The 12,266-nt window shown below is 41.1% G+C and overlaps 1 protein-coding gene across 1 annotated transcript in view; it reads right to left on the reverse strand.

Moving 5' to 3' along the window:
- Window positions 1–12,266, reverse strand: part of stau2 (staufen double-stranded RNA binding protein 2) — a 102,672-nt gene that overhangs the window by 29,170 nt on the left and 61,236 nt on the right. Inside the window, exon 13 of the mRNA XM_080865409.1 lies at window positions 2,925–3,038. Coding sequence (XP_080721535.1) covers window positions 2,925–3,038 — 114 coding nt within the window. The remainder of the gene's footprint in view (window positions 1–2,924; window positions 3,039–12,266) is intronic.

Here is a 12,266-nt window from a genome sequence, read left to right on the forward strand (position 1 = left end):
ATCAATCTGAATTTATGAAAGCGCATGACTAAAATTAACTAGGAGACCTTTTACAATAACTTATAAGTAAGTCAGGTGCAGCCACTAAGTCACATGCACGTTTACAGGAACTGACTAATTGGCTCTTTCAGCTTTTCTGCTTCAATTGTAACAGGGCTTCAACAAGAAACACATGTGACGTCATAATTTTGCTTTAACTAACATTTAAATAATTTGACGTCATTGATGTAAGCATGGAACTGTGAGTCCATAAAAACAGGATGACTGAGGGAACAAATATAGTTGTTGTGTTGCTGATTGTTGCATTGCCTTACTGTTTTTTTTTTTAAGTGCTGTCTCAGCATTGAGTCTTGCCTAGTAGTACTTCAGGGGCGCTCAGAGCTACTTATCCTGGAATTTATACTTTTTCCCACCACGGAAACAGCCCATAAAGAGGTCATACAGGGATAGCTTCCATGGTTGGAACATGTAAAAAAGGAGCATGACACCCTAATATGACCTGCTAGTTCCTGTGATGGAAAATGGTCTATGGTAAAGCCATCCAAATGTGTGATGCCTTCAGAATTGTTAAAGTGTTGTGGACTGAAGGGCTGCTGGGGGTAACCCCTTATTGTTAGGTGCTCCCTTTGTGGTCATACTCTTCACTGTACTGAGAAGAGGAAAAGAAAGGCTTTCTCTAACAGTCGGTCATGCCCCAGTGCTCCTGGCAACAACAGGTCCCAAGGACGCAGACCTGCCTGGCCTATATTGGCTTGGCTCTCAGTTAGCGGTGGCGACACTATCCCCCTGTCAGCTGGCCCAATCGCAGCCGACCAGGCCCTTTATTAAAGCTTTGAAGACTGCTGAACAAAGAGGCGTCCTATGTTTAGATGATAGATTGTAAGCAACTGGTTTTCTGCTTGGGCAACACAAGACAAAGAACCTCCTTCTGAATGCAGTGAGTATGCGAAAGAGAGTGAGCGAGAAAACTAGAGAGGGAGGGAGGGAGAGAGAATGACAGGGTCTGCCATAAGTTTAATCAGATTTGTGGATGAGGATTATTTTTGATGGATAGAAAAACTAAAGCTGTCGGGAAGAAATGCAGTGAGTGAATATTAACACGGGTGGGTCTAACACCCTGGTGATTAATAATAAAAGCAGAGATTCTCTGTTAATTAGAGGATGAGACCTGTCAAAGTCTCACAATACGTCCTATATAGTACACCATATACAGCATACGGTACACTTGACTGCACCAGGAAAGGAAGCCCATCTGATAACATAGTGGGACAGTTGCAGTTTATTTTTTATTATTATTGCAAAAAATAATAGAAAATCAAGATTAGCTAATGATATTTACAGTTTAATATGTACTCAACTTCTTGATCCGATTTTTGGATGGATAAAGTCTTTGATTTAACTGTCAAATGTCTTTAATAAGATACTTGATTATTACAAGTATCTGTTTATAATATTTGATATGTTATCTTTCACAAGCATGACTATCAGTATTAGATTCAACTGGAAAAACCAACTTGATTGTACTGATTCTGTAGCACTGCTAACCAGCGAACTAACTATAAAATATCATTATTTCATTTCTTGCTATTTCATATTTCTGTGAAATGTTTTTACAATTGTCAAATTAATTCTTACATTGGAAAAAAACTTTTTTTTTTTTTTTTGGTCAGGTCACTGTAACCATTACCAATGACCACCAGATTTAAAAATCAGTTTGTCCATGAGTCCAAGTACACATTTTTGCCAGATGTAGTGTCATTTGTAATGAACACTCTGCAGGTGTCTTAGATATCCCCTTCACAAGGGGTAGACTTGAGATCACAGTGACCTTGGACTTTGACCACCAAAATCTATTCAGCCCTGACTTTAGTCCAAGTGACCATCTGAGCCAAATGTGACTAAAATACATCAAGGCCATCCAAGAGATATCATGTTCACCAGATTTGGATGGACAGGCAACCAAAAGCATAAACGCTCGGGCCACGGCGGTCACTGTTTATGGAGCCATAAAAATCCAATTTAATTGCCATGAAGGGTCATTGATTACAGTCCACAGGAAGATTTGGTCAACTCAGAGCGCTTTATAAATATATAAACGTAGGAAGAAATATATTTCAGTTTTTTTAAAGTGGATATATCTATAGTCAATGTACTTCTTAAAATGTGTTATGGTAGGAAACCCCCCAGTTTGACAAAGTAAACACAAGGATCAGCACAGAAGCGTCATACTGCTGTGGATGCATCAAAATACATTTTAAGCAACTTAAAAAAGACTCAGTCGGGTGATGGGGGTATGTGGCAGGGTGTGCTCTGTAGCACTGCTGCAGGGAGGCTGACACACCAGAGCTGCATCAGCTCATCACGCCTCCCGTGCATTAAAATCTGTGCTGTGTCCTGACTGTGTTGTTGTTGTTGTTGTTGTTGGTGTGTATGTTCGGCTGCGAGCCGAAAAGCTGCAGCCATGTGTTTGTAACAGCAACCGGTTAATAACAGAAGTATGCTAGAGAGCATGAAAACATGGCAGGGTCTGTTATGGATTTGTTACATCATGTTATCAGTCTCCTCAAAGCGACTGGACTTCTTTGACTGACATGACTTTCTCTGCAGAACACTGAAGCTGGTAGTCAATGGCCTTGATTGTTAGTTTGTTTGAAACACTGAGTTTGACTTTGATGTTTTAACACATTACACTGGACCCTTAAAAAAGTCATAAAGTAATTGACTCCAGAGGTAAACTGCTAACTTGTGCTTTAATAAAGCATGGATGTTGTGGGTTTTTTGTTTAGTGTACTTTACATTCAGTTCATTGATAACCACAAAAACAAAACAAACAAAAAAATGGGCATATTTTTTAAAAACATCCTCACTTTACTGTTATTGTATACAACTTTTACACAATACTGAATGCATCTAAGCAGACTCACCTGGTCATGGCTGGCTTGGAGGGTGCTCCCAGTGCCGTGGAAAGTCATTTGCACAGGGGAGAGAGTCAGATAGGTCACAAAATCCTTACCACTCTGCGCATCGCTGTACTGCACCTGGACAGAGGCAGGCAGATAAAGTGAGTTACCTCAGATAATGCAGGAAAAAAGAAATCAACGCAGAAAACACAAGGGAACTGAAGCATCTCAAGCTTTTAGTGGGATACAATATTTTTTGAAGTGGTTGGCTTGAGAGTAAATCTTCCATGTCTAATAGCCACCAAGGAGCATTTGTGGGCAATTATCCCACACCGTACAGAGATGGCATTAGGGGAAAATGAATGCAAGAGTGTGTATATGCAGTTGGCAGGGAAGCATCAGAGGGGTTAGTGATCACATCACTGGTGACCCCTCATCACTGAAAGGTTAACTCTGCAGGCATTCCTAAATGGTGTGCAATCAGGACTGTTATGACATGATGCTCCTCTGGGACAGCCTGCCCCTGATATCCAAGGGCTTTTGGTAATACTGCCTGCTTGTCTGCCCTACTTCTTACTAGCTCTCACTCTGCGCATGTATCTGTATTTGCATTGGTTCATCTGCGTACTAGCCTGCCCTACTTCGGTCCAAGACAGCAGCAGGCATCTGAATAAAAAGTAGGTTTCTCAATAACTGTGAGGTAACCGAAAGGAGTAAAATATCTGACTGATGCAGAAAGACAACAGGACAGAAGGAACAAGACAGTGACTTCACATTTGAGTGAGAAAAAGGGTAAAAAAAACAAGTATTCAGGTATGGAAGATTATCACTGTAACACAGCTTCAAGCTTCTGCAGTACAAAAGGGCACAAGCTTCAAACTCTCATCATATATAAGCCTAATCACACACAATCTTATGCATCACTTACATTACAGCATGTATTCTAGCAAATATTTTGATATCAGTAACTGCAAAATCTCTAAACAACAAGTGTGCAGTGAGCTTCGTCATATTTTAGTTGTCTGAGTAGAATCATTTCATGCCAATTAACAGAAAATGTGTGTTATAAGCACAAACCTGTGTGTGCTCCTCTGTGCACCAACTATCCGACTGGATCAAAGTTTCATCTTATCTAGACCTTAATTCAGTGGTTGTACAAGCTGAACGTGTGTGTGTGTGTGTGTGTGAGAGGGTATGCACACCAAAGTGGCTGTATACGATCTGTGACTGAAAGCTTCCAGAACGAGATGTGTGCCTTTCCCTCCCAGTGAGTTACGATCAGCCAGCCAGACACACTGAAGTCTGCCTAAAGACACAGACCCATCGTGACACACACACACTCACATACCCACACACCCATCATAACATATACTCACACAGAGATATGAATATGCGCACACAAAGATATGTTTGTGTGCGCTCGTCATGTTACATCCAAAACATGCACACACTTGTGGGAAAATTCATGCAAACCTGCTGATGAAGAGATGGGGCCACGGTGATAAACTGTGGAAAGCTATTTTAAATGTGTATGAATCATTAATGCAGTAAAGTGAGCCACAGAAAAAAGCATTCCCTGACAAGTTATTCTCCAATAAATTGTCTAGACTTCAACATTAAAGAGAGGAAAAGACAGAAAGGAGGGGTGAAAAAAAGAGGTACTTTTTGGGGTAAGAAAAAAAAGGTTTTGCAACAGTAATCCTATGGCACAAAGTTTGCAAATGAGCTAAAAATACTCATATTCTTGAGCAATAACCATGTGTGACTAAGTTTAGACTACACAGTTATACTTCAGCGTCTGAACACAGAGACACATACAAGTCTTTGTATGTGTTTAACTGCCCCGTATGCTGGTGCGTTTAGGCAGGATGGAGGCCTGTGTTTAGGAACCTGTGATGTATGGTGTAATCACGCTGTCTGATCAGCGGGTACTCTGCACGGTTCGTCTGTCATAAGCTGTCAGGACTCCAGCTGAGGGTGAGGCCCTTAATGGTGCTGGAGGAAACAGGCGTTCTTTTAAAGTTGTTCACTGGAAGGAGATATACACTTATATGCATATCAGATTTCTTATAATTCACAACTTCTGCCATTGTCTGCGAGGGTACACGTGTGTATTTTTAGCTAATAGTGAGTACAAATTACAAAGTCAGTATGCTGACTTTGAACGGGCAGAGATCAGGAGCTCTCATACACAGAGTAAGGTAAGTGGCAGCTCTGTTGCCTTTGGTCATGACAAAATTATTAACTACAGGGAGTGCAGAATTATTAGGCAAATGAGTATTTTGTCCACATCATCCTCTTCATGCATGCTGTCTTACTCCAAGCTGTATAGGCTCGAAAGCCTACTACCAATTAAGCATATTAGGTGATGTGCAACTCTGTAATGAGAAGGGGTGTGGTCTAATGACATCAACACCCTATATCAGGTGTGCATAATTATTAGGCAACGTCCTTTCCTTTGGCAAAATGGGTCAAAAGAAGGACTTGACAGGCTCAGAAAAGTCAAAAATAGTGAGATATCTTGCAGAGGGATGCAGCAGTCTCAAAATTGCAAAGCTTCTGAAGCGTGATCATCGAACAATCAAGCATTTCATTCAAAATAGTCAACAGGGTCGCAAGAAGCGTGTGGAAAAACCAAGGCGCAAAATAACTGCCCATGAACTGAGAAAAGTCAAGCGTGCAGCTGCCAAGATGCCACTTGCCACCAGTTTGGCCATATTTCAGAGCTGCAACATCACTGGAGTGCCCAAAAGCACAAGGTGTGCAATACTCAGAGACATGGCCAAGGTAAGAAAGACTGAAAGACGACCACCACTGAACAAGACACACAAGCTGAAACGTCAAGACTGGGCCAAGAAATATCTCAAGACTGGTTTTTCTAAGGTTTTATGGACTGATGAAATGAGAGTGAGTCTTGATGGGCCAGATGGATGGGCCCGTGGCTGGATTGGTAAAGGGCAGAGAGCTCCAGTCCGACTCAGACGCCAGCAAGGTGGAGGTGGAGTACTGGTTTGGGCTGGTATCATCAAGGATGAGCTTGTGGGGCCTTTTCGGGTTGAGGATGGAGTCAAGCTCAACTCCCAGTCCTACTGCCAGTTTCTGGAAGACACCTTCTTCAAGCAGTGGTACAGGAAGAAGTCTGCATCCTTCAAGAAAAACATGATTTTCATGCAGGACAATGCTCCATCACACGCTCCATGCTCCAAGTACTCCACAGCGTGGCTGGCAAGAAAGGGTATAAAAGAAGAAAAACTAATGACATGGCCTCCTTGTTCACCTGATCTGAACCCCATTGAGAACCTGTGGTCCATCATCAAATGTGAGATTTACAAGGAGGGAAAACAGTACACCTCTCTGAACAGTGTCTGGGAGGCTGTGGTTGCTGCTGCACGCAATGTTGATGGTGAACAGATCAAAACACTGACAGAATCCATGGATGGCAGGCTTTTGAGTGTCCTTGCAAAGAAAGGTGGCTATATTGGTCGCTGATTTGGTTTTGTTTTGTTTTTGAATGTCAGAAATGTATATTTGTGAATGTGGAGATGTTATATTGGTTTCACTGGTAAAAATAAATAATTGAAATGGGTATATATTTGTTTTTTGTTAAGTTGCCTAATAATTATGCACAGTAATAGTCACCTGCACACACAGATATCCCCCTAAAATAGCTAAAACTAAAAACAAACTAAAAACTACTTCCAAAAACATTCAGCTTTGATATTAATGAGTTTTTTGGGTTCATTGAGAACATGGTTGTTGTTCAATAATAAAATTATTCCTCAAAAATACAACTTGCCTAATAATTCTGCACTACCTGTATAAACTTGTTTTCATCCATCCATCCACTGCTTATCTGAGTCTGAGTCGGCAGTGTAAGCAGACACCCAGACCTCCTTTGTCCTGGCCAATTTGTCCAGATCTTCAGGGGGACACCAAGATATTCTTAAAATAGCCAAAAGATGGAATCTTTCCACTGTGTCTTGGATCTGCCTCAGGAGAGGGCATTCCTGAAACACCTCACCCAGGAAGTATCCTAGTCAGATCTCCAGACCACCTCAACTGCCTACTTTCATTGTGGAGGAGTAGTGGCTCTGCTCCAAGTCCCTCTGGAGTTATGGAGCTCCTCATCCTATTTCAAAGGCTGATTCCAGATACTCTCTGATGGAACGTTCTAATGACGCTTGCATCAGAAATCTCATTGTTTTGGTCACTTTGGTCATGGCCAGGGGTGAGAATAGCAACGTAGATCAGTCGATCATGGATCAATCAGCCCTTGTTCGTTTTCTCTTCATAGTGGTGTTTTGAATCGCTTTTCATCTGGTCCTACCCAGGACCAATTTGCCTTGAGACACAATACTGGGGCAAACTCCCACCAACAAAGTAGCTCCTGGGATCTCTACGGCACCAGGTAAAGGTGTTGATTCCATCTATTTTGTGAACAACTTATCCAACTACAGGGCTGTATCCTATCTGAGCTAACATTTTGTAACAGGAGGGATATGGCATGACTGCAGTTTTGTGTGTGATCCATTTCCCAGAATAAAGAAACTGTTAAACCTATTATGAAGGAACAGTGGTTCCTGATGTCATAGTTTCTCTTCTATGTAGCATTGCATTCTGTTCATTATTTGTCATTACCATTTAGCTGCAAAACTATGTAAGGAGTAGGGTTTCTTTCTGACCTCCCCCTGAGATTTCCTACACTTAAATATCTTAACAACTACTGGATCATATCCAAAGTATCCTAATGAATTTGGCTATCCCCTAGCACAGCTCTTGGTCGATTATGCTTTGTTTTCTTTGGGGTATATGTTACAGTCCCCCCTCTGAGATCTGGAGCTGGAAACACTTCCTCTTTAAGCCTGTAATGCCCCTGACACGCTGTATGATACTGGATCATAAAAGTACACATGACGTAGTCAAGCTAACAGCAAAATTGCAGCTAAAATAGCAAAGTTGGCAAGTCACCAAACATCAACAGGAGGGTTTTCTTTCTTGGTGGCTTTTTGATAAAAGTGCCTGATTATGAGTATTTACCAGAGACTGTGACCTAGAGGAAGGACAGAAATTTTCGTGATCTCCCAGCATCAAAGAACATAATGGCATCATCTGATTTATGATGATTTGTTGGAAACTAAAATAAATGAGCATCTTAAAAACAAAGGTCTATTCTACCATCCAGGCCGTCTGTTTTGAGTGCATGTTTGCATGCATCTGTGAGCGCATGCATTCTAAACAGGCCAAACTAATCATCCCAGGTCCCATTACAGAAAACAGCCTCTAATCCACTTCCTTCAGAGACAAAGAGGCAGGAAAGTTATGCAAGGCCTGCGATTGATCGGCGGCACTAATGTGGAACGACCTTTGACATCTGGCTTCTAAAGCTGGATAGCTCCAGTGCTCCTCCTCATTTGAACAAACATGAACATGCACAAACTGAAACACAACTGCAGTCATCGCTCTTGCAGCCATGCTAAGAATTTATCTTTAGTGCACAAATATGCACGTCCACAGACAAAAATACAGGTAAAATATCCAAATTCAAGCAATCCACAATGAGGATTGTGCTACACAACGCTGTTAAGGTAACTATGAATACAAATATCTGTGTAGTCACGTTCTCCATGTGACTGCACACTAAACTGAGTGTGAGTGGCACACAGTCAAAAATCGCAGAAATAACTTGGACTTCACAATAAAGTCTCCCAGGCTGGCATTGTTGGTGAGAACCAATTAGAAGTCCATGTTGAGCAACTTCAGTGAGGACTCAAAGGCCTGTGAGTGTTCGAAGGACTCTGTTAATATACCTTTGGCTTCTATAATGGGCAGGAGGTTGAAGGCAAACAAAGTGGCTGCTCTTAAAAACTTTAAGTGCACTTTGCCTGAATCACAGAGAGATGTCCTAAGAAAAAGAACAAAGCAAGTTCGACCTTCTATTGAAACCAGTCCATTATCAGAAACTTCCCAGAGGAGTTTGCTAAAATAAGTGCAATGAGTGACATGAGAAAAATTAACAATGGAATATTTTACTGCAATCACACATGTCAGGCATGCAAGCCTTTTCAAAATTTGTAAAAGGTATCTGTTTCAACTGCTGACACAGTCTGAAGGCTGCTGTTTTAGCAAAACAGATAAGATCGTATTTTGATTGGTACAAAAAGTTATTTTTTGAGGTTATTTAAGAGAAAAAAAGAATGATGTAATCAGACATATACATAGATTGGTGTGCAATTACATCTTCTAACAAAATAAACAAACCTTTTAGGTAATAACCCATTAGGAATATATAGGAGCAAGCACCATCTGGAACACCGTGGCTCATTTTTTTTGCATGTAACTAGAGACAGGCTACATACATACTGCGGCTAATAAGTTACTTGTAATTTAAAGATCACAAATAGTTCTTTAAAACTTTATATGAAGTCAGAGCTGTAACATACAGTACAAAACATGCATAAAATTGCTCATTTATTCCTAAAATTGTCACAGTCATTTATTGTCAGCAGATTAGACATGTGAGCCTCGCATCTCAGATCAGCTGTTTAAAAGCTAACAATATGCTAGCTAATGTTAGGCTCGAACATCCTAAAGATCAACACAGCATATCGAAACTCTAGCGATATTGACAGCTGCGGTAAACGGTGGATTGACAGCCTACAATCTGCCTGTTTGTCCTACTGTGGCCACCATAGATAGGATTATGTACTTGAATTGTGAGGGGTAAAAAACACGAATTAAGTTGACTGCAATCTCTAATATAATGACATCTAGTAGTGGGATTTTACACACTGTACCTTTAAGCAAGCAATAATGCAAAGAGACAATAACTGAGGTTAAAATTACAAATGTAAGGAGCCAAAGGTCCAAAGTAGCAGCAGAGCAGTTACTGATTCGAAGATCAGAGCAATTATCCACTTTTTTTCAACAGCTAGAAAAACATTACTGTGTGTTTAAACAGATACGAACATTTTAATATCTCCTATAGTCCATAAAAGCTATTTCTCCCTAGAACGATCCTCTTGATTACTCTTTCGGAATTGCGATTTATAGAAACCAGTGCAGGGCCCTTTAAACTCTGCAGCAGGAGTGAGTGAAGTCTATCATGGCAGGAGGAATGGGGTGTGTCAGCAAAACACACAGCTGATTCAGGGTGCCAAAATTTAGCTGCAGTAATTCAACAACGCTGGTCTTGAACTGAAATCCAGAAATATGACATTATCTAGTGCGATCTGCAGAGGCCAGCATCTATGTTGAGCTCAGTGTGTGTGTCTATAATAAAAACACAAACACCAAAGTCAAATAGAGGAGCACAAATGTACACACACGCACCATTACTGCTTTTGAAAAGACAGAATAACTGTACAGCAATACATTTACAAGGGTCTATTAAATAGAACTCCAAACTTAACACTTCAGCTTATCAGGTCCCCACCAATACACCAAAACAACTAGATACACACAGGCACACACATAGACACACCTTCATTTAGTAAAGAGATAGCAGACACTTTGGGAAATACCCTTACCTCCCTTCAAGAGACTGATACCACTCAAATGTAAGAATGAAACTATAGTCAACAGTCCACGACTACTCTGTCACTTACTGTGGTTTCATATTTAGGAGCATTAAGATAGCTATTATGGGCATTTCTGTAACTTTTGTAAAAGCCAATGTTTTTTTACAACTTCAAAAATGATCACTTTATTGTAATCTCATTCTTTAAGTAGCTGCCCACAGCTTGTGGCCGCGGATGAGGATGGAAGCATCTATTAACTTAAATCAGCAGCTCTGCTCTCACGACCACCACCACCATCTCTTCACCGCAACAGATCAGGCCAGCAGCTGCATCTCTGCTGAAGTCCCACCAATCCTAAGACAAGTCTTTGCAACCGGGGATTGGATCGTCAGGGTCGGTGAGGTAAAAATGGATAGTGTTTGTTTTCTCAGTGCTAAAATAAAATGCCCACAAGTCGTGCAGAATTTTTTTAAGTGGTAAAAGAAAACATTCATGAAATTGCTATTGTAACATTACGCTGTTCTGTGGTCACAGTTATCATAGTACGAACCAAATATCCAGAGAGATTTGGGGACAGAAAACAACACAAAGGGGGCATTTTCATTCTGTGATTTTATATCATTAAATTGTCAACAGATCACTTGTGACTTTGTCTGCAGCTTGTGAAACAGCTCACTCAGTTGAGAAGGAGTCGCAATGAATAGAAGCATCCAGGCTGGAGACTTTCTGAGAACGGCGGCTTATGTGAAGAAAATAAAAATAAATAACTGTTTGGGAATCAAAGCGGTCGGTTAACACGCCCTCGGTCTCCTAATGCTAAGCCTGCACTGACACAAAACTGCAATCACAGTGTAGTTTTGAGAATTACATGAAATATGATCAATACTATCAAAATACAAGAGAACAAAGGCGAGTAAAAAAACGATTATGCTGCATATTCAAATTTGCAATATGCTGCGCTCGCACTTGAGGGTATATGATTTAAAGGTTTGCAAATGGGCTTGATTGTGGTGTAAAAACATCATCACTCAGTTTTGCCAAGCACACAGACGCAGGCATATCCACTAACACGCATACGGAGGGCCACCATGTAAGCAGAGACTGTGCGCCGAGCCAGCACAGCATTAGTGGTCTGATTTATACCACCGACAAAACTTGTTTTCGAAGATCGCTCTTCACACAAATATGCCGCAGAGCGCAGCTGGAAGCCATCACCCTGCCGCGGAAATCAAACGTGCAGGGATTAGCCATCCCAAAATGTATTTTCTAATGCAAATCCCAGAGTAAACAGAGAATAGAGGGATGAGATGATGACAAGGAAGTTGGAAACAAACTGTTAGAGTCTTTGAATGTTTGTACCAGATCAGGCGTTTGATGTTAATACAGAGAGATGCGAGTGAGCAATGGAGATTGGAGAAGAGGGAAAGGTGGAAAGGGAGTGGTGCAGAAAGTGCCAGGGTGGGTACGAGGTGGAGACGGCACCATTTGAAGTGGTTTTTCTGCAAAGCCAAAGAGGGAAGCGTAGAGAGAAGAACAAATACCGTATAAGTGTGAGAAATCCTGGGAACTGCACTGAATGGATATCAACACCAGTCACTCGCCAAGGATAGTGTTTTCATTAACATGGGATTTCCCCCCACAAAAGTTCTGCCTCCAGCACGGCAACATCTACATCCCTCCATTTTCTCCAAATCCATCTTCCAAGTTAAGCCTGCCGTGACTAGTTAAAATAACTCAGCTGATTAATATCTCTACTGTGTTATTGCTTTGGACAGAACTGATAGACACAGTAGATACAAATCAACTCCTCTAGACACAGACTGGAATGACAGTGCAGTGAGCTGATCTC

The sequence above is a fragment of the Rhamphochromis sp. 'chilingali' genome (assembly GCF_963969265.1).
Source record: "Rhamphochromis sp. 'chilingali' genome assembly, chromosome: 18".
NCBI lineage: Eukaryota > Metazoa > Chordata > Actinopteri > Cichliformes > Cichlidae > Rhamphochromis > Rhamphochromis sp. 'chilingali'.